General features: G+C 38.7%; 1 protein-coding gene across 2 annotated transcripts in view; it reads right to left on the reverse strand.

Annotated features, from left to right (window-relative positions):
• Positions 1-894: 894 nt before the first annotated feature.
• The window catches only part of Orc3 (origin recognition complex subunit 3), an 80,998-nt gene continuing 60,254 nt past the window's right edge, over positions 895-21,638 (reverse strand). The window contains exons 14-20 of one of the 2 annotated variants that reach the window (XM_059254091.1): positions 12,292-12,425; positions 10,159-10,235; positions 8,503-8,603; positions 5,434-5,575; positions 2,596-2,712; positions 1,750-1,829; positions 895-1,182 (exon numbers count right to left, since the gene is read on the reverse strand). In XM_059254091.1, coding sequence (XP_059110074.1) covers positions 1,077-1,182; positions 1,750-1,829; positions 2,596-2,712; positions 5,434-5,575; positions 8,503-8,603; positions 10,159-10,235; positions 12,292-12,425 — 757 coding nt within the window. In that variant the 3' untranslated portion in view covers positions 895-1,076. Of the gene's footprint in view, positions 1,183-1,749; positions 1,830-2,595; positions 2,713-5,433; positions 5,576-8,502; positions 8,604-10,158; positions 10,239-12,291; positions 12,426-21,638 lie in introns of both variants that reach the window. The other variant, XM_059254090.1, reaches the window with a different exon arrangement.

Here is a 21,638-nt window from a genome sequence, read left to right on the forward strand (position 1 = left end):
TATTGTTTAAAGAAATATTTTCTGATCTGGGCATAATAGTAAATATCTTTTTTTTTCTTTTTAAAGATTTATTTATTTAATTATGTATACAGTGTTCTACCTACATATATGCTTGCAGGCCAGAAGAGGGCACCAGATCTCATTACGGATGGTTGTGAGCCATCATGTGGTTGCTGGGAATTGAACTCAGGACCTCTGGAAGAACAGCAGTGCTCTTAACTGCTGAGCCATCTCTCTAGCCCCTTACTTTATAATTTCTGCACTCGGGTCAGGGGGACCATAAGCTTCAGGCAGGCAAGCAGGCCTGGGTTATCCAACAGTGCAAGGCCAGCCTGGGGAGACACAGTTTCTCAGTTTTATCTGAGATACATACGTCTGTGTTCCAGGGGTTAAGATGAATTTTGCTCTCACAGCACCCACATCTGGGGCTCAACAACTGATTATAACTCCAGTTCTAAGGTGATCCAACATCCCTGGCCTCCTTGTGCATTGCACTCATGCACATACCCACCCCTACATACATTTTATTTTAATTTTTTTTAAAAGCAAATTGCTCTTAAAGTGGTTCTGCAATACAAGTTTAAAAAAAAAAAAAATGAAGGCTTTTTAAAGAGGTTTTTTTCCTGGACATGGGCTCTCTGAATCATTTTGCAAGGCAGTTTTGGCATATGTCTGTAAATTCTTTTGGGGGATGAACATTAAGTAAGCTTTAGGTGTCTGATTTTTAAGTTCTTAGTATGAAAGAGATCCAGATATTATTTCACCCGGGCCTTTACATTTCTTTTTTGTAAACTGGGGCTCAATCTGTGAAGGCCTTTACTGGCTGTAGGTCTCCACGACTGTTCATATAAATATTTACTGCCATTAAGTATAAATACACTAGACACTCAGTAATGCTTTGTTTAGAATTTAGTAATAACTGTAGAAAGTATAGTTACATTGATTAGATTTGAAGTATTCCAAAGATGTTTTGATACACAATTTCTGGTTAGCAGTGCACTTTTTGGTTAAACTCAACTCAGCAGGCTTCTTTTCATCTGTTAGATGTGGAGCCCCTGTCTACACTTCTTTGCTTTTTAGCAGCCTCCCCATGTCAGCCTTGCTACATGGTCAGTCTTCTGTTTTGTAGGTTTTATAAAGCCTAAAAGCTCTAGTTCAGAAACAGCTCTAATAAATCGAGCACTGGAGACTCTGGCTAAGGAAAATTAGTTGTTTTTTGTTTTTTTCCAAAAAGGCTAAAATTTCAAAGTTAAAAACAGTAACTGGTAAATTGAAATACGTGGCTGAAATTAACACTCCTACATTATAAATAACCCTATTAGAAATTATTGAATGCAGTTAGAATATACTATCAAGGCTCAAATGGAGCTGTGTGTGATGGTACACACCTACTGTAATCCAGGATTATATATAAGAATTGCTTCCTTCCCAAGCTTCTAAAAATATATTTAAAAGTTGATAATTCAATAATGACAATTTCCTTCATAGTAAAAACTGGATATAAATTGAATTACAGGTTTGATCTCAGATTAAATTCAGGACACTTGGAAATTTAAGTGGTTGGGTATGGTGGAGAAAGCAGTACATTTTTATGCATTTCTAGATGTGGATTTTTGTTTACTTTTTGTGCTGGGCCTTGAATTCAAGGCCCTGTGTTCAAGTGCATGCTGTATCACTGACCTAGACTCTCCAGCTCAAGAAACAAAATACTGTTACTAGGACATCACAGACCTGGTTTTAAAAGGATACTGGATAACTTCATTCATTTCTTCTGAAGTTGTAGAATTTGCATCCATTTTTTCAGCAGCAGTCACAACTGTTGCAAAAGCCTTTGGAATATACAAGACAAGAGAAGACAACTTGTTGCTAGGCATCTTTCTGTACCCTTGAGATGGTTCTATAACTAATTAGGCTTTAATACTGCTGCTGTAGATAACTGGCACATCTCTTTCATATCAGATTTCAAATTCTCAAAACCACAGTAGGAAGTTTTGTTGGTTATTCATTAAGAATAATAACATTGGCTCTTTATAAGCTGGTTTTAGAGAACTAAAGCAGAATGGCAAAAAACACAGCCAGCCAAAAATTTAAAGAGCAAAGAAAGCCATGTCTCTACTGTCAATCTCTTACTCTAGGAAAATGCACATTTTTCTTAGAAGAGGCTAGTTCAGCATATCCTTTAACATTGACAAGATAACAGTCAAACAGGGCTTTTGACAGTTAGGATCTCTGAAATACTCTTCCCTCCTCAGAATAGCAGCACTTATCCATTACCTTACGATGAATTTCTTGTTCTTCCTGATTGGAATTTCTCCTGTTGTGTGAGGGGTATTCACTATACCCTGTGTTGTGTGGAGTGCACAGACAGTAACCTGAGCCTTTGTTTGGCTGTTGCTTTTAAAGATCACAGGATCAGAACAGGAGCTTTTGAATGCAGACTGCTAAGATGCTGCTTCCTAAGTTCCTTAGGAAGCATAATGAAATTTGTGCTTCCCAAACAAAAATTAAAAAATAAAAGCAGAAATCAAAACGATAAAAAATTCTAGGAAAGTTGCCTCAAGCAGTTAAACAACTAGCATGTTCTTTGTGACCTACCTCTGACCAGTCGACAAGGTTAATTAGCCGGCTACACTCCAGGTGCAGTTTATATGCTATACAGATGTCAGGGGCAATATTTGGAATGCAGCCTTCCTCACTTTTGAGTGCTTCATTCTAAAAACAGCAGATTAAAAAGTGAACCTTTTAGAAATGATTAAAAGCAAAAAGATACTAGTTGAACTTCTTGTAGTTTGAAAGAAAATGGCCCCCACAGGGAGTAGCACTATTAGGAGATACAGCCTTGCTGGAGGAAGTGTGTCACTATGGGAGTGGGCTTTGAGGTCTGTTTTCTCAGGGTTCCCTCATTGTGACAGTCACTCCACTTCCTGTTGCCTGCCTATGGAGATGTAAGGACTCTCAGCTCCAGCACCATACCTGCCTACATGCCACTATGATCCCCACCATGATAATTGACCGAACCTCTGAAACTGTAAGCTGCCACCACAATTAAATGTTGTCTTTTTATAAGAGTTCCCATGGTCATGGTGTCTCTTCACATCAATGAAAATCCAAACTAAGACACTCCTAAATTTAGCAAATCAGAAAGAAGAGTCTTCTAGTTTCCTTCAATAGTATTCATATTTGGGTCTAGGTCTTAGCCATCCTCCCAAGACTTTTTTTCAAATCTTAGTTATATATTACTATTTGCTGAAATGAGTTTAGAATTCTCTGGGAATACCTGCCCAACAAAATGCTACTTCCAACATTCGTTAAACTCAATTCTAGCAATTATGTGGGATTAGTAAATACATCTCACTGAAAAAGATTTTGTTGTCAACACTGTACTTTTTTATTTTTGTTTTGTTTTGTTTGTTTGCTTTTTTTCAAACAGGGTGTCCATATAGCCTGGGCTAACCATCATAACAGTTACAGATTTATTTTTGTTCATGTATGAGTATGTCTATGTGAATGGACACCCCTTGAGTACAAGCATCTGCAGAGACCAGGAGAGGGCACCAGAAAAGAGCTGTAAACAATCAACCACTTAGCACTAACACCATAAGCCCTATAGAAACTCAGTATTGGTTTAACCTATTTGAAATAAACAAAATCTCATACACAAAATGCATCTAATATCACATCAGTTTGTTTCTATAACTCTATTACTAAGCATTATAGTTTGTAACTTATACATTAGAACCATTCTGTGATTTTAAATTAATTCATTTAATTGTGTATGGGGGTGGTGGAGCATGTGGGAGATTGAAGATTAATTTGTAGGTGTTAGGTTTCTTTCCCTCCAGTTTTAATCTCAGAGATTATCTGAGTTTAATGAGGCTTAATGGCAAATGCTTTTATGTACTGACTGACTGAGACATCTAAGCAGCCACTGCTGTTATTTAAACATGAAATTCTCAAGGATGGAGAGATGGCTCAGGGGGTAAGAGCACCTGCTGCTGCTGCTGTAGGAGAGGACCTGAGGTGGCTCCTACTTCAAGCAGCTCACAACACCTGTAATTTCAGCTCCAGGGACTCCTGTGGGCACTGGACTCACATGAGCTCACACCCACACACATAATTAAAACAAGTCTTTAATATGTGTGTCTTTGATAAGTCTCTGATATGAAACCATCAAGCTCCTGATTACCACTATCACTGAAAACCACTGGCATGTTGTTAACTTCCTACTCTGTATTTCTCCTCCTGTACTTCACATTTGTATGGGAATGTGCCATTTTACCGTGAGCAGGCAGTAGTTTGGGATGTTTTTTTGGAGCCATTTTTTAAAATTAAATCTTTATTATGTGTGTATGTATATGTATGTGTGGGGGCATGCATGTGCCACTTGTGCATGTGGAGGTTAAAAGACAACTTTGTGGGATCAGTTCTCTTTCTACCTTTACATGGGTTCGAGATGAAACTCAGGTTATAGACTTATTACTAGGTAATCACTTTAGGCCCTCTATCCACTGAGCTGTGTGACTGCCTACTTTACTTTTTTCCAAGTCTCACTAAGTTCTTGATGATCCTCTGCCTGAGCCACTGTAGTGCTACCACTCCTGACTTGAGTGCCTTCTAAAACATCTTTTGTGAAAGGCAAACTTCCAACTCTTCCCCAGCACACATGTCTGCGTGTACAAAACCCCTAGCCATCTACTTACCATCTACCAAACAAAATATTCAGTATTCATTGAACTGTCAGAAAAAAGGTAGTTTTGAACATTTGAAACTGAAATTAGTAATGTTTTAGGCAACTGTGTCTGCCATTGTATGTTGCCTGAGGAGTTTCTGCAGCAATACCCTGAAGGTGATCTCAGAATAGATTGCTCTTAGGTTAAAAACCCAAGATGAAATCCTGGTGTATTTTTTCCATTCAAGTAAGCATTTGTAATTTTACATACTGTGACTAGGCCTTATCACCTGACCACTGACAAACTGTTGTTACCTACATAGGAATCATTTTTCATAAGAGTAAGGCATTTATCCTAAAGCTTTATGTTTATGATTTGTTTTAAGACTTTTGTGTGTGTGAGCATGCACATGTATAGGTAAGAGGACAATTTTTGGGAGTTCTCTCCTCATACCAAACTCAGATCATCGGGCTTGGTGGCAAGTGCCTTTATAAGTGGAGCCTCTCACTGGTTTTAGCCCATGAAAAGCAGACAGGTTCCATATGGGCAAATATATGCACGCTCAGTTGATTACTGACATTACCACTGAGTCAGTTCACCTAAACTCGAAGAATCTTTTTTTTTCCTTAGAAAAATGTGAGTAGCAGCACCCGGAGCTGCTAACTTTCTGCTCATTAAAACAGAACTGCAAACTGTCAATATTTTTTATAATGCTGACAGCTAGGGCTTGAGCTTAACTGTGGGAGAACCATTCCCTTCTTACCTTTAAATAATAATAAGGATTGTTGAGTGCAGTGTGTAGGGCGACTCGTGGAGCAGCATTTAAGTGCTCACGGAGTGTGTGGGCAGCAATGAAGTACACTACCTCATGCAAAGGCTGGCTCTCAGGAGGCAGAAGGTAGCTTCTGAAACAGGGAAATCAGGTGTTAGATATGTACAGGGTTATTTTCAATTCAACAGTTCTGTCAATCCTCTATGGCTGAATATTTTTGTTACTTAAACAGTGAATACACAACCAAACCAAAGCCAAGGAATGGCTCCCATACAGTTTCACCTAGAATTATACCTCAATACTACTTTAAAAATATCCTTTGTATTTGTGATAGCTATTCTTGGTGGTCTACTTGACTACATCTGGAATTAACTTAAAATACAAGCAGCTGTGCATTCCCATGAGGCATTTTTCTTAGTTGGATCATTTGAGGTGGGAAAACCCACCCTAAATCGAGGCCACACCTTCTTAAGGCAGCCCATACAAAGGGCATGAAAGGAAACTTTGGCTTTTTGCTCTCCTCCCTGGCAAGTTCATATATCCTTTTGCTGAGGCATTCCTTCACTGGTTATTAGAGTCTACCTCTTCAGGACTCTGACATGCTGGGCCAGCTGAGACATCCAGCCTTGTTGAACAACCACTGATTGGATTCTTGGGATTTTCTATCAGTTCTGTTCTTCTAGAGAACCCCAATACAGTATTTAGAAGAAACTGTTTCAGTTCTGAGTCAAACCTTTAATCAAACATTTGAGCATCTGTTATGCTTATGCTTAAAATCTCTAATGTAGAACTTCTTAAAGTATTGAATTTCTTAAGTTACTTAGAAAACACATTAACATTCTAGTCTTTGGGAAAGTGATAAACACTGCCTGAAATTGAGAGTTTAGGAAATTTTTTTGTGTGTGTCAGGAAAAAACATAGTTGATATTTTTTCATGGAAATGATACCCAGGAGCTAAGACAGGGCTAAAGAGATGGCTCACTGAGTAAAAGCTACGGGGTAAAGCAACAAATGTGAGGACCTGAGCCTGAATTCCAAGTACAATGTTAACAGCCACATGTGGCCGTGTACACCTGGTAAGCCCAGTGCTTACATCTAAACTTCAGGCTCAGTGAGAGATGACAGCATCAAAGAGGACACCTGATGCTCTTAGGCCTCCATTCCATGCATGTGCACACTCACATATACACATGCTCATACACCACACACGTACAAAAGAAAACAGAGGCTAAATTTTACTTTTAAAGTCTTTAAAAACAAATTGTTCACTAATAAAATTTCAATTATTACAAAAATGAGCATAACTTAGAACTTTATCTTTTGCCTATGAGCTAGATAACAAACCAATTTTAATGGAATGTTTACTTTTAATCTATGCTGAGTCAATGTCTGTGCCATGACTGTGACACAGGTCTGGAGAGGGCCTGCTGGGAAGCCTGCAAGGCAGAAGCTTTGGCATACAAAGTGCAAAGACAGAACAGTAAGTTATAGCCTGGATTAAAATAGCTCAGATGCTTCTTATCATGTGTTAGTCAAATGAGAGATTGTGCAGCTCCTTTTTCTCCTTTTTTTAAAATTTATTTATTTTTTATTATCAGCTTGATACAGTACAAATTCTTATCCTAATAGTGAAATGTTTCACTGAAGCTGATTTGATTGGGTAAAACCCAAACTTATTATAAGCCACAGTCATCCTAGGGATGCTGCTCCTTTTTCTATCAGTGAAGGTAGAGCAAAGCAGCTACCTCCTCAGTGTATCCAAAGACATCATCGCTACTCTTCCTCCTCGAGTGCTGCAGCCTTTTCAGCTGGAGAGAAGGCCACCCCCTAAGAAAGCCTCATATACTTCCTCTGTGCTGCTGCTGTCAGTGACTAAAGAAGAGGAAGTGAAGAGGGCACTGGCCATGCACATCATTCCTCACTCCTCCTCCTCCTTCCACCTCAACAGTCTGCTCTCAGATGCTGCTCCTTCTCCACAGTGCACTTGTAAAGCAGCACAGATGCTGAATCGGTATTCTGCTTGGATTGAATTTTAAATGTCTGTCCAACTTCTGTACTCTAGGCCTTGTAGAGTACATGGAAAGGATTCCTGACAGCGGGGCCTCTCTGAGCTTTGGGTGTCAAGTCTCCCCTCTCTTAGCTTTGCTTGCCCTCCTTTCTCTTCTGTTTCCTTGCCTTTCTTCTTTCCCTTCACCTTTCAGCTTTAACAAACTACAATCTTAACCTCTTTCCTCCTGGGAGAGACAGTCTTGGTGACAACACCAAGTCTTTGTGTGGGAAATTTTGTGCTTTCACAACGAATGTCAGTCATTCTCAGCATTATTTCAGCAGCTGGTGAAAGGTTCAAGAGGCAGATGTGATAGGCAAGAAGTCAGAAGAGTGGCTGGGTGGCTGGAGAGCCTCTCGAATGCTGGGTCACAGGCACGAACCAGCACGTTCTGCTCTGCTGCTCACTGCTTGGTACACGTCCCGTTTTAAAATCTGGAACATGGTCCAAGTTTCTAAAAGAAGGTCACTTGGATGGTTAACTTCATGTACACACATAAAGCTGGCTTTTGGATGGGAAATCTACTAAATGATCTTACCAAGAAAGAATCATAAAACAAACTAGAATGGGAGACTTTGATAGTTCCTAAGCAGATAGTTCAATATATATTTGGTGCTGATATTTAGTTGTCCTGATAAAATATCTAGAACAAAACAGCAACATGGCTAATATGCAATGTCTATTTCTGGGCGTGGCCCGGATCCAGCATTTACTACTTATACAGGCAGAAAAATGATAAATTACAATGCAAAACAGGGAGAAATACTTAGAAACTTCCCGTATTTCCTCACCCAGCCTAATGGGCTAAATGAAGTTTAAACCTGCCTTCCTGAACCGACAGTAAAAAATTAACCTAGTCCTTTAATTAGACAACTCAACAAGGACAGAAGGTCAATAAAAATGCTCACTCTAGTTAGATGGAGAAACATCTTGGGTTGGCTCTGGGCAGCTAGGTTACTAGTGTCATTTGGAAAAACAGGATTCCTTTTAGCTCCTGAGAGCTTTAGACTCACCTCACCAGGTTGTCGATGAAGTTCACAACATTTTCTCTGAGCATTTCAAACTTGGTCTGCTTCTTAGTTGATCTCCTTAACTCCTTCATTTCCAATAAGGACTACAGGTCCCAGTGGGGAAAAGAATAGGCATTTTTGTTGATTTGAGGACAGGAACAATTTCAGAGAGCTGTCACTCATGTAAAGAGGCATGAGCTGTGATTCAAGTAGAATCTGGGAAGACTCTGCCCCTCTACATGTTTTACTTCAAACATGTACCAAGTCAATGTTCAAGGAAAGAGGGCGTTTACATCACTGCTCAGGTACACAAGAGTGCTCACTATTTAGAAACCATTAGTTCATGTATGAGCATGAGGGAAAGTGCTAGAAGAACAAGGAAGAAACCATCACATTACCCCACAGCTTTGGGTCACATGAACGATTCTGTGAGTTTAGTTTCACCCAGACTGAAATTCTGTGCTCCATTTATAACTTGGTAGTATGCTACAAAGAAGGGTCTTCATTTGACAATCAAGGGCTGAGAGGGCATTCTCTGAGAAAAAGACCACTGAGCACACTGTGGCTCTGTTTCTTTTTTACCCTGTGAATGTTCAATAAAGAAAAAGACAGAGATTGCAGTTCAATGTTAGGGAACTAGCTAGTGGTGAGGCATCCTGGTTTGGTTCCAGCAGACTCTCGGATCAAAAAGAGAAGTACGTACATCACATCTACATATTCTTTTGGTAAGCCATATACCTATTTTTCCCTTACAGATAGTTAATTCTGTTTTCTTCCGTAAGGCTTCAGGAATGGTTTCTATATTGTCTAGTAGACTGTAGACTGTGTGCACGTACCATCTAGGATGACAGTGAGACAGATGACAGTATTCTAGTACAGAATGCAATCTTTCCCTTGCGAATTAATTCAGTACCATGGGCCAAGGCCCCAGCTAGGTGGCACTCATAGTGAGGCTGGTTCATTTGCCTTGAGATAATGTGCTTTTCCTTTCCGGCATTCCCAACATCTACTTACTAAAGAACCTCCATGAAGCTTGGCTGGATCTCCCAGTCTTTCTGATTACTGCCTCAGGCATAACTACTCCTTTTTCTTTTACATGCTGGCCAGAGCTTAAGTGTGCTTTTTAACTTCCTAACCCTTTGGACGTCCATATTTTCTAAGGCTATCCTCCTTGCCCCATGGCTGCTTGCTTATTTTTCTTATTTTCCTCCTCTGGGCGGCTGCAAGAATTACAGCTTGCCTGCCCTGTTGTGTGTGTGTGTGTGGTGTTTTTTTGTTTTTTGTTTGTTTGTTTGTTTTTAGCACTATTAATTACCCTCAAGCTTGTTTGAGCACCTGGTTAATTTTTTTTTTTCATTATTAAGACTAACGACCCCAAAACAGGACCTCAATTTCTATGGTATTATATGATGGGTTCCCCAAGATTTCCTATAATTCTTCTTTTCTGCCTTCTAATTCTTCACTAGGCACAGAAAAGCAACCCCTTCTTGCAGTTTATATGGCATCAGTCTGTCTCATTTAGGTAGTTGCAAAGTCTGTATTGTTCCTGGTTGTGATGTAAAAAGTGAAAGTGAAGACGTTCTGGCAGAGCTAGTCTAGACCAGTTGAAACAAGGGCACCACTCCCAATGCAGCTGGAAGGAAAAGAAAGATACCTGACCTTCTGAAGGTGATAGAGGTCTGTTTTCTGCAGCCCCTTTGGCTGTGATCCACAAGCATCCTCTTCCTCTTTGCTATCTGCTTTGAATACAAAACCAATATACAATAGAGGGAACAAACATTTGCAGTAATCTGATGGAAGTAGAAGTTACACTTTTCTTTTTAACATAAGCAAGATTCTATCAGACAAATGATACTCATTGCAGAAGCTAAAGACAATATAGTTTATATGGTAGTGAGGTTTTCAACAATTAGCTCCTGAATTTTGAGTGTTTTGAACCAACAGAACAAAAGCCTGTATAAATATGAAAAAAAAAAAATTTTTCAAGCTGGCGGTGGGGCACACCTTTAATCCCAGCACTTGGGAGGCAGAGGCAAGGGGATCTCTGAGTTCAAGGCCAGCCTGGTCTACAGAGTGAGTTCCAGAACAGGCTCCAAACCTACACAGAGAAACCCTGTCTTGAAAAACAAAACAACAAAAAAATCATACCAACTTGAAACTATGTCCCTTGACCTCGCTAACACTGTAAGCATGATAAGCTACATTCTGAATTTACTATTCTTGACTCATTACTGCTCAATATGAGGAAGATGATGTATAAAAGCTGTAAAAATCTATTTGAGGAAAAGAAACCCTAACTGTTAAAATGTATAGCTATGCTTCTGGAGGGGATGATGCTCTGACTTTGTAATCTGACACTTGCAATGGTTTGCTTCAAGTATGGAAGAAGAACACACATTATTCTTAAAGAATCAGATAATTCTTGATTTTAGAAATACATAACCTAAGATTAGGGTAACTACTAGCTAAATTCTTTTTTACATTTCATTAACATGTAGCAGAACCTTAAAACTAATTGTTACACTCAGCCTCATTTGACTCCTCCCATTTAAATCCAAATTATAATATGCCAATAGTGTACAGAAACCCGAGGTGGAAAATAACCAAATATTTCTTCTTGTGAGAAATGTTAAGTATATTTTAAGTTATATGTTAAGTATATATTTGTAATAACAATTGACTTTTTAAAACTGAGAAATAAAGAGAAATCACCAAGATGGTGATTTTGCTTTAATTAATAAAACACTTTAATTTTTGTACTGTTGCCAATCATTTTAGTCTTCAAACTTCCATTTGAGAAGCTATGATCCTTTAGTGTTAGTATAACACAAGAATTGTTCACTAGGTCGTGTCACATAAATTCTAGTTAAAATTATGGAATCAGCAGTTTCTTCTTAGGGAATAAATTCCTGAATCCAATTTATTTTATATTCTTCTATACTTTTGGCTATATTTATGTTAAGAAAGCTTCTCATTGATGAAACTACAACTATGAACTGATCACACACACACACACACACACACACACACACACACACACACACACACACACACAGACACTGAGCTGGAGGCCAGGAGAGGCGGATTATAGTCTAAGTGCATATCAAACAGCTTGCTTTTCCTTCCTAGATTTCAGTTTCTCACTTCTGAAATGATCTCAACTTCCAGTCTTTTAACATTTTCACTTTTGTAAAATAGTTCAGGGCATTACTGTGGTAGTAATATTCTGGAGTGAAGCCTTCTTAGCACCTGTGTGGAATTGCTCACCCTGCCTGTGTGTACCACACCACTTCGATCTCTTATAATCGAGCACTCATCAGAGAGCACCCTGCACAAAAGTCACAGAAATACAGCAAAGATTCCCACAAAACAGTTTCCTAAAATTAAAAGAGGTTAAGACAAATGAACATCTACCAAACACAGAAGGGATTCAGACTCCAAACAAAGTATTTTCATGATGCCATGTCTACGCCTCTTTCCTCAGCTCCATCCCAACAGCCCCTAGATCAGCAAAGAGTACAAAGTGGTCTATCTGAAGAATGAAAACTATCTAGAGGCATATCACTCTGACTTTAATATCCCCCAATTTCATCTGAAGAATGAACATGGTCTTCCTCCATTTGCTTTTCTGCATTGTTTAAAGCAAATCTAGAAGAGAAGCACGTTGCCTACTTGTGATTGTTGGGATGTGACATTCTGAGTCGTGCCTGTGGACTGATCTTGAGTTTCGATGCCATTCTGGTTAAAGAACTGCCATGCAGTAAGAATGGGCAGGATTTCACACTTCCTTACCATCAAGGTTCTGAAACTGGGTCAGGAAATCCTTTACTTTTTGTGTTGTGCTGCCAAGCTGCTTTTCAGTAGAGGAATTCAACACCTCAAAACAGTTCTGAAGTATGCTCATCAGTTCATCCTTGGCCAGCATTCTGGAAAAGAAGCAGTGAAAGTTCGACTATAATGAGAAAATTAGCATACCTAAAACTTTTTCCACAGACGAAATGTTTTTCTTCAGAAGATGAAATAAAATCTTCATTAGTAGTGACTACTTCCTTTTTTTAAAGAAGATTTTACTCAACATATGTTACATTTAGAAGTATAAAGTTCTCAACAATATGCTTAGTTGAGGAAGTATCCAAAGGTTTGTTTCCATAACTGGTTCTGATACTTTAACACAGAACAAGTGCATTAAGTAATTAATTAATTTCTGGTCCCTGGCATCCTTATCTGTAAATGGGAATAACACTTCACTGTGTTATGTGGCAACCTCTAAACAGAAGCATTCCCTTCTGGGTGGAGGCTTCTGGACTGACTCAGGAAATAAATGAAGCCTACAGTACTTGAGCAGAAAAAAGAACTCACAGGTCCTGAAATTTACAAAACAAACAGTATGTATGAACTTGAGTGTATATAGTACAGCAATTAGTATATCAAAAAGTCTAAGCTACAATGGCTAAAATCAGACAGTGGCGCTGATTTACATAGCAGTAACAGATAAACAGAAAATGAGATAAGTTCAAAAAGAGTTCAAGGTATACATGGAAATTAAGTATGTACCAGAGGTAGCATTTCAAATCACTGGGGAAAATATGCTAGGTGTCAGAAAGCTGTTTTCAAAAGAAAAGAGCACTACTTCACATTATGTACACAAATTTATTCTGACAGATGAAATATGTATGGTTTGGGAACAGAAAGGAAACAGCTCATCCCAGAAGAAGCAAAGACACTAAAGCCTAATAATAACATTTGTGAAGAAGCAGATACACTGTTAGCACCAATGTACACTGGTAAAATCAACTTTATTTATGTAGTCTTAGAAAGTCTACATCAATGTACTCATTTTGTGGAAATAATTACACAAATGTATAAACACACATAGTTTGTGATTAATGTTTGTAATAATGAACAATTAGGAACAACTTAAATATATACCAAGTAAGAGTTTGATTAAATTAAACACATTCCCAAATGTAGGATATTTGAAATGATGATAAATAATGAAGTGGGACAATATACAGTGCTAATGACAACACGTGTGTGTGTGTGTGTGTGTGTGTGTGTGTGTGTGTGTGTGTGTGTATCGTGTCATGAAACAATACTCTGTGAGATACTATTATTATTAATCATCGTTTTTATAATTCCCATTTTATTATTCCTGTATTAGAGATAAGTAAATAGAGGCACAGGGAATTTAAGTAACTTGTTCAGTGTCCTAAAACTGGTCACTGACAAAGCTAAACTTTGAACTTAGTGTGACATGGCATCTATGTTCTTTTAAGGAGGGGCAGAACGGACGAGGTCTCATTATCTGCTCTAGGCTGAGATTTCAAATCTGCATCACCAGAGCCAGCATCACGTATGTTCTGACTGACCATATACACTGTAGCTCAAAACAGTGTCCATGCTAGGACACACATGCACACACACTAAACTACATGCAAAAACAACTTGTTATAGAAAAATAAAACAGGGTAAAGGGACAACCACAGCAGACATCTGGGTCTCAATTTGAAAGTCGTCAGTGGCGAATGATAAAATGTAAAAAGGATGATAGGGAGTTAGCTATATGAATATTTAGAAAAGGTGCTTTTGTGGGAGGTAAATCAATAAGCTGCAAAGGTGGGTACATATGGCATGTTTGGCAGGTAAGGCCATGATAATGGGCACGGAGGCAAGGGGGAGTAGGAAATGTAGCCACAAAGAAGTGCTGGGAAGAGATCACTGTACGAAGGAAGGCTTTTACTCTGGTGAAATGTAAGTCTTAAGCAAAAATAAACTATATAAACTCATACTTTCAAAAGATAGTCTGACTGCTACTTTGTAAGGAAACATGAATGAAATAAGAAAACCACGTTTCTTCTGGTTGGACAATCAGAAGGATACAGAAAGGTTGTAGGTTTCAGTGTGCTGGATCAGCATTTCAGTTTCATGTGTCAACTGATATATTCTGTATATTCCACAAGACTGAGAAAGTATCAGAGAAACTTGGAAGGAGCATGCATGAAGGAAGGGGAAAAACATAGAAGTTTTAGAAGCCATTAAAGAAATAATGAACCATGTCAAATGCTGGTACCACAGAAATAAAGGCAGAATTGACAGTGAAGTTTAGGGAACATGCAGGTCATGGTAACAGATAAAACCAGTTTAGATGAACAGAAACAAAAGCCTTATTCATTGTAAATGAGTTTAAGGGAGAACTCCTTTCTTATATGTTACTTTCACTAACAACAACAAAGACATTTTAAATAAAAACTTAAAATACAAACTCATATCTTTTTATCTGTTTCTAATGATAAAAGTCATTGCTCACCATTAAATGGATGATTTCAGTCCAGTTTTGGAAATAATTAATTTGAGATCAATGCCTAAATCTATCCAGCTTCTCCATGAATTAAAAATAATTCTTTACTGCTTTTTTTTCCCCTAAAAATGTTCTGATCCCTTCTGTTTTCTAGAACAGTTAATATGGCTCCTTGTCATCTGAGTATGCTATTCTTGTGACTACCTATGTTCTTTTACTATTGCTGTAACAAAATACCCAAAGCAAGGCACTTTTTTTTCTTTTTTTTTTTCTTTTTTTTTTTTTTTTTAAGGGAAGGAGGTTTATTTAGCTCATAGTTTCAGTGGATAAAAGCCCAAAATTGGAGGATGGTCCCATTGTTTAGGCATCTGATGATGAAGGCATCCTTGGATATGGCATCTGAAACAAGAGCACTGGAAGGGAGAGATCACATGGCCAAGAGAGGAAGCAAGAGAATGGGGAGGGGCCAGTCGTATTGGGTAACAACTCATTTTCACAACTAACTTACCCCATGAGATCAACAGTAATTCTGAGAACAGTACTCTACCAATTTAATTACCTGGCACATCTTAATTAACCTGTATCTTAACAGTCTGACTAGAGCTTAATAATTCCACAGTGAAGACCAAGCTTCCAACGTAAGAATCTTAAAAGGCTGAACTAAATCCAAGGCAGTTTCACAGCATTTGTATGCTCAAGAGTATTATGCACAATATTTGAGAAGACAGAAATCTATGGTTAATACACCTCACATGATTATGTACATTAGAGCTTGAAACCACTAAAGAAAGTGACTCTCAAAATCTTTTCAGCTTTTTATCTTATTTTATGCTGAGTCTATAAACAGCTGTAGAGAATCTAACATGATGCAAACTCAGGACCAGCAATCTCTATACTAAAAAATGAAATGATATTTCGATGCTTATAGTCTCAGAGAGCTCCTACATTGATAAGATAAATCTAATATACTGTAGGTTAGTTTACTCTTCAGGAAGTGTTTCATTATCATTTAAAGTTGAAATGTAGAGTTAAGAAACTAAGTTGAGGTTAATTTTTTTAATTCAATGAAAGTTAAGCTTATGTGCTCAAATGTTGTTATTTGTACTGGCTAGTTTTTATGTCAACCTGAACAAGCTGAGAGGAAGAAACCACAATTAAGAAAATGCTTCCATGAGATCTGATGGTAGGCCAGCCTGTAGGACACTTTAATTAGTGGTTGATGGGGAGAGCCCAGCCCACCTTAGGTGATACCACCCTGGGCTGGTGGTCTTTGGTTCTACAAGAAAGCATGTTGAGCAAGTCATGAGGAGCAAGTCAGGAAGCAGCACTCCTTCTTGGCCAGTGCATCAGCTTCTGCCTCCACATTCCTGCTCTGTTCGAATTCTTGCCTGGTCTTTCCTTCATGGACTGTGACTTGGAATATGTAAACCAAACTCTTCCCTCCCCAAGTTACTTGTAGTAATGGTGTTTCATCCCAGCAATAGTAACCTTAACTAAGACGCTATTAAAGTCGAAATCCTTAATCAGAGCCATTGAAATGTCTCAGCAGTTAAGGTATTTGCTGCCCAGATTATGGCCTGAGTTTTATCCCTGGAACTCACACAGTGGAAGGAAGAAACAGAATCCCCAAAGTTGTCCTCTGACCTACACATGCATGCTCCACATCCCCAACAAGGTGCTCATTCTCTGAATAAATAAATGCAAATAAAAAAAAAGCACCCAATTCAGACAGTAGAATTCCAATCCAATTACAATCCAGGAGTTCTCAGTCTGCTACAGTGTATAAGTCTGTTTCTACAGTAAGATCATAAGCATGCATTTGGGACTCAATACTATCTTTTCTTCTTTGGTATGTACCAGGTGATGAGATGGTCAGTCAGGGTAAGGTGTTGGAATCCACAGAAGCTCTTACTCCTGGCTCATTTTGAAACTGTTTATAAACTCTGAACATAGAAGACACACCTAAACATGATACATTTCTTTTCACTGTACTCTATCTGGAATGCAGAAAAAAAAATGTGCTGGATTTTGAAGATTTACATTTAAGATCTTGTTCTGTAAACTAGGAAAAAAATTAATGTTTTCCAGACTTTACTCAAACAACAAAAAACAAAATAGTGAACTCAAAAGTGTCTCTGACGTTTTGTACATACCTAATGTGTCAACAGGAGGAAAGGCATTTATTCCAAGGTTGCAGCTTCTAAATCACTTTCTTTTGATGGTGGCCATACTTTCACCTGTCTTTGTTATAACTGCTGTATCTGATTCTCAGTGCTTTTAAGCTCAACTTAATAAAAGGATAGAAACTATACTTGGTATTTATCGTTTTTGCTTTTTTTTTTTTTTTTTTTTTTTTTTTTTTTTTTTTTTTTTTTTTTTTTTTGGTTTTTCGAGACAGGGTTTCTCTGTGTAGCTTTGCGCCTTTCCTGGAACTCACTTGGTAGCCCAGGCTGGCCTCGAACTCACAGAGATCCGCCTGGCTCTGCCTCCCGAGTGCTGGGATTAAAGGCGTGCGCCACCACCGCCCGGCCGTTTTTGCTTTTTTTATATCCCAAAGTTGCACTTTAGATCCTGGCAAATAAAAGCTGAAAGTACAGACACCTCTTAAGTCAGATCTGAATTATGAGCCTTATTAGCAGTAAAGTGATCTCATGCAAGTTACTTAATTCCTATCTATGCTTCAGATTCCTAAGGGAAAGCATAGCTAATTGACACACTAGAAAGGTATACTACACTAGATGGTAAAATGTACTCAAGGTGCCTAAGGCAGTACCTGGTACACAGCAAGCCTTCAATAAATGGTGGTTACTATTGTTACCATTACTTTCGTAATCTAGATACCTTCTGCTACTAGACTGACATTTATGATCCCTGCCTGGATTCTGAGTTTAGCAGACCCAGAATACTTGAAAGAATGAGTAAGTTCCTCCCAGATAAATGAACTTATGACTTTGGGAATACCTTACAAGAGAAGGAAGACAGATACTAGTCATAAAATTATAATACAATCAATTAGCCAGGGTGCTGGAGAGATGGTTCAGAGCGTAAAGGTGCTTGCCACCTGAAGTGCAAGCTGACCTCAGTACCTTCCCTGGACTCCAGGTAAAAGCAGGAGAACTAAATCCATAAATCTGTCAGTTTTCACATATGAATACACATGCGCACACACGACGAGAGAGAATCAACTGGCCATTTAAGATAAGATTACTGGGACAGAAAGCAAAGTTCCAGAAATATTCTATTTTCAAGTTTATAAATACACAGAAGCAGTTTACTGAAATAAAAAGGATTGCTGGGCAATGTCACACACCTTTTTACTCCTAGCACTTCTGAGATACAGGCAGGTTGGTCATAGTGGTTCATGGCTAGCCTGGTCTATTTAGCAAGTTCTAGGTCAGCTAAGGCTACAAAGTGAGAGCCTGTCTCAAAAACAAACAACAACAACACTTTTCTGTGGAAATAAAACTTCTTCAGGGATTTACTTTTCCAGACAGCAAGAAATTCCAGTTTCATAGCTACATGGTACCCATATATCCCTAATAACGTATTACTGTTTTGAACTTTGTAGTGGTTTGAATGAGACTATCCCTCATAAGATCATTTATTTGAACATTTGGTTATCAGTTGGTGGTGCCATTTGAGGAAGTCCAGGAGGTTCAACCTTGTTGGAGAAAATGCAGCCCTGGAAGCCAACTGAGGGTGCAGAGCCTACTACCGTTCTGAGTGCTCTCCTGTACTGTGGTTCAAGAAGCCTGCTGCCATGCTGCCCTGCTGCCACCACCAATTCAACCTCTGGAACTGTAGCCCAAATCAACTCTCTTCTATAAGTTAGTCATGGTGCTTTATCACAGTAACAAAAAGTTACTAACTTCCTCCTGTGCCCATCTGTTCTCTTCTTCAGGCCTGCAGGGAATGAAGACTAAAAATAAATCTAGTCAGCAGACTTCTTTATAATATGTTCAGGTCACTAGGTGTGGCATGTACACTGGCACAGGTATAAGTAATCTGAGTTCAAGGCTGACTTGAGCTACACAGTGAGTCACTGTCTCAAACTAAAACACAACAGCAAAAATACTATGTTCACATAAGCATTTGTACCTACTGAGGAAATTTTAGGCCTTGAATGGAAACCCACCTCACATTTTAGTTCCCTTTCTCACTATTCAAATGGTCATTATTTTTATGTATGTGTGGTGCATGCATGTGCTAGCTTGGAAGACAATGGCCCCTAAAGGCTAATATATTTGAATGCTTTGTCACCAGGGAGTCGAACGCTTTGAAAGGATTACAACAATTAGGTGTGGCCTTGTTGGAGAAAGTATGTCACTGGGGGTGGGTTTTGAGGTTTGAGAACACCATTCCAGGCCTGTCTAGGGATCAGGATGTCACTCTTAACTATTGCTAGAGCACTTGCTTGTATGATGTTATGCTCTCTGCCATGATGATACTGTACTAAACCTCTAAAACTGAAGCAAGCCCCCAATTAAATTCTTTCATAAGAGTTGCCATGGTCATGGTTTCTCTTCAGAGCAATAGGAAAATGAATAATATGATGCACTTGAGTGTATGGGTATGTACACCCACGTGTGTGCATGCAAGATAACATTGGGTATCCTCTACATTTTGCTTTCCACCCTTTTAAAAAATTACATTATTTGTTTGTATTTGTACAGATGTGCATGTTACAACACACGTGTGGAGGCCAGACAATAACTTAAGAGCATTAGTTCACTCCTTCTGCTATGTGGGTACTAGTGACTAGCTCAGGCTATGTTTTGTGGAGCAAACTCACCAGACCCCCACCTTATTTCTGGAAAAATGGTCTCACACTGAACCAGAAACCTGAGGATTTTGATGTGGGATGTCTTTCTGTACACTGTGAATATGTGTTGGTCCCACTGGTTAATAAATAAAGCTGCTTTGGCCCATGGCAAGTCAGGATAAGAGCCAGGCAAGAAACCCAAGCAGAGATAAAAGGAAAGGGGCAGGGTTGAGAGAGGCACAATCCAGCCGCCCAAGGACAAGATGCCAGCAGACCGGTAATGCCACAGCCACAGCCACAGCCACGTGGCAAAATATTGATGAATAAAGCCTCCAGCTACATATGGTGCCCAATGTCCAGCGTGAATCCACACAAGACCTGAGAAAGCTTCAAAAAGGTTCTGAACGCACAGAAACAACTGCACTAGGCTTCCTGGTCTCACAGTCTCGTGTCAGCAGCAGTGCAGAGATGAGTCTCCTGACAGCTGCCCGCTAGATGGAGCAGGCTACCAGCTGCCATGGGCTAAGGGGTGTGGCGGGTTCTGCACCCTTTTACAGGGGCCAAGGTAAAGAAAGAGGCTTTGCCTAGCTGCTGTCATAGGCTTGAGAACACAGCTGCATGCTACTTGGTGGCAGCATGGATCCCACAGCTTCCCAGAGTTGGGGAGGTAGTAAGTGTGACTCTCGTTGGTACCTCCACCATGTTGGGAAGCAGGGAGGAGCCAACTGCCAAAGCCACTGCTTGTCCTAGCCACGCCTGCTTAGCAGTTTAAAGCAATGATCAGAAAAGGATTACAGATACACAATAAAGACAGATTCAGACAAAAAGAAACCTCTAAATGGATCAGTGTGTTTAAAAAACGTAAGTAGGCTTGGGAGAGAGAAGAAAAAGAATATAGGTAATTACAGAAAGAAATAAATAGTTTTAAAAAATAACATTTTTAAGGAGACAATAAATATAATACAAAAATATAAGCCACGTAAAGATGGAAAATACACAGAGAGTCTGGATTATGTATATTATTAGGTTTTCTTTGAATTTTTTTGATTGTTAATGAACTAACTGCAGAGACATTTGATTATATGGGCTACTAAGTTAAACCAAAATATATATTTTAAAGGTATCTTGGGTCTAAGGATATGTTGCTTTGGAAAAGAGGTTCTGCTTTTGTTTCCAGAGAAGGTAAGAACTTGTGGATTGCTTCCAGGTTAATATACTTTGACTGAGCAAGACCCCCTGAAAGGTCTCCGTTGGGAACAATGGTCGAGGTGATCCAACATCCACAACAGCTTCAAGGCTACTGGTTGGGATGAATCAACCATACAAAATACCCCAGTCAAGACTTGACCATAATTCTAAATTTTCTCAGGATACCCATAAGATTACGAGCACCCCCAACCAGCAAGAAATAGTATAGAAAATTATGCCAAAATTCCCAAAATATTGTTTATTTATGTTTGTCTTCATTTAAAGGGGGTTGGTTTTAAATGGCTGATGGTCACAGTCAATCTCTTTCTAAATAAGAAAAGTGGATATGATATATAGGAAAAGGGTAGTTTATTATGGTAATAAATAGGTAGTCAATCTACCTTAATCTAAAAAACAACAGTTAATCTCAAAATATTTTACATTAGTATGGATTTTAGTTTATTGATACAAATTTAAAGTTAATTTTGTTATACAGTATGTATATGTCTACTCATTTAAGGCATTGTGTTTTTATAGCTCATTTAAAAACATAATGTAAAATTCTAGTTTTTGAAAGCTATTATTATAAACTATATAGGATAATCAAGAAACATAGGTTAGTAGTCATTTATGACAATCAAATTTGTAAATGTTACATGTGTTTTCAAGATCATATAGAGATATATTTTAGATAGATGGTCTTACCTATAGAATATGGCATTTAAAATGTTTTGTTAACCTAACATTTTTCATGGCAAGACGCATCTGTGCCTGGCAGCACCAATTACTTCAAGAGGATTATGGGTATTCAAGAAACTCCTTATATAGTTTGCTTTCAATGTGGCAAGACTAGTCATTTGGGCAAGAAACTGCTATGGCCTGGACTGCTTG

The sequence above is a fragment of the Peromyscus eremicus genome, chromosome 2 (genome assembly GCF_949786415.1).
Source record: "Peromyscus eremicus chromosome 2, PerEre_H2_v1, whole genome shotgun sequence".
Taxonomy (NCBI): Eukaryota; Metazoa; Chordata; class Mammalia; order Rodentia; family Cricetidae; genus Peromyscus; species Peromyscus eremicus.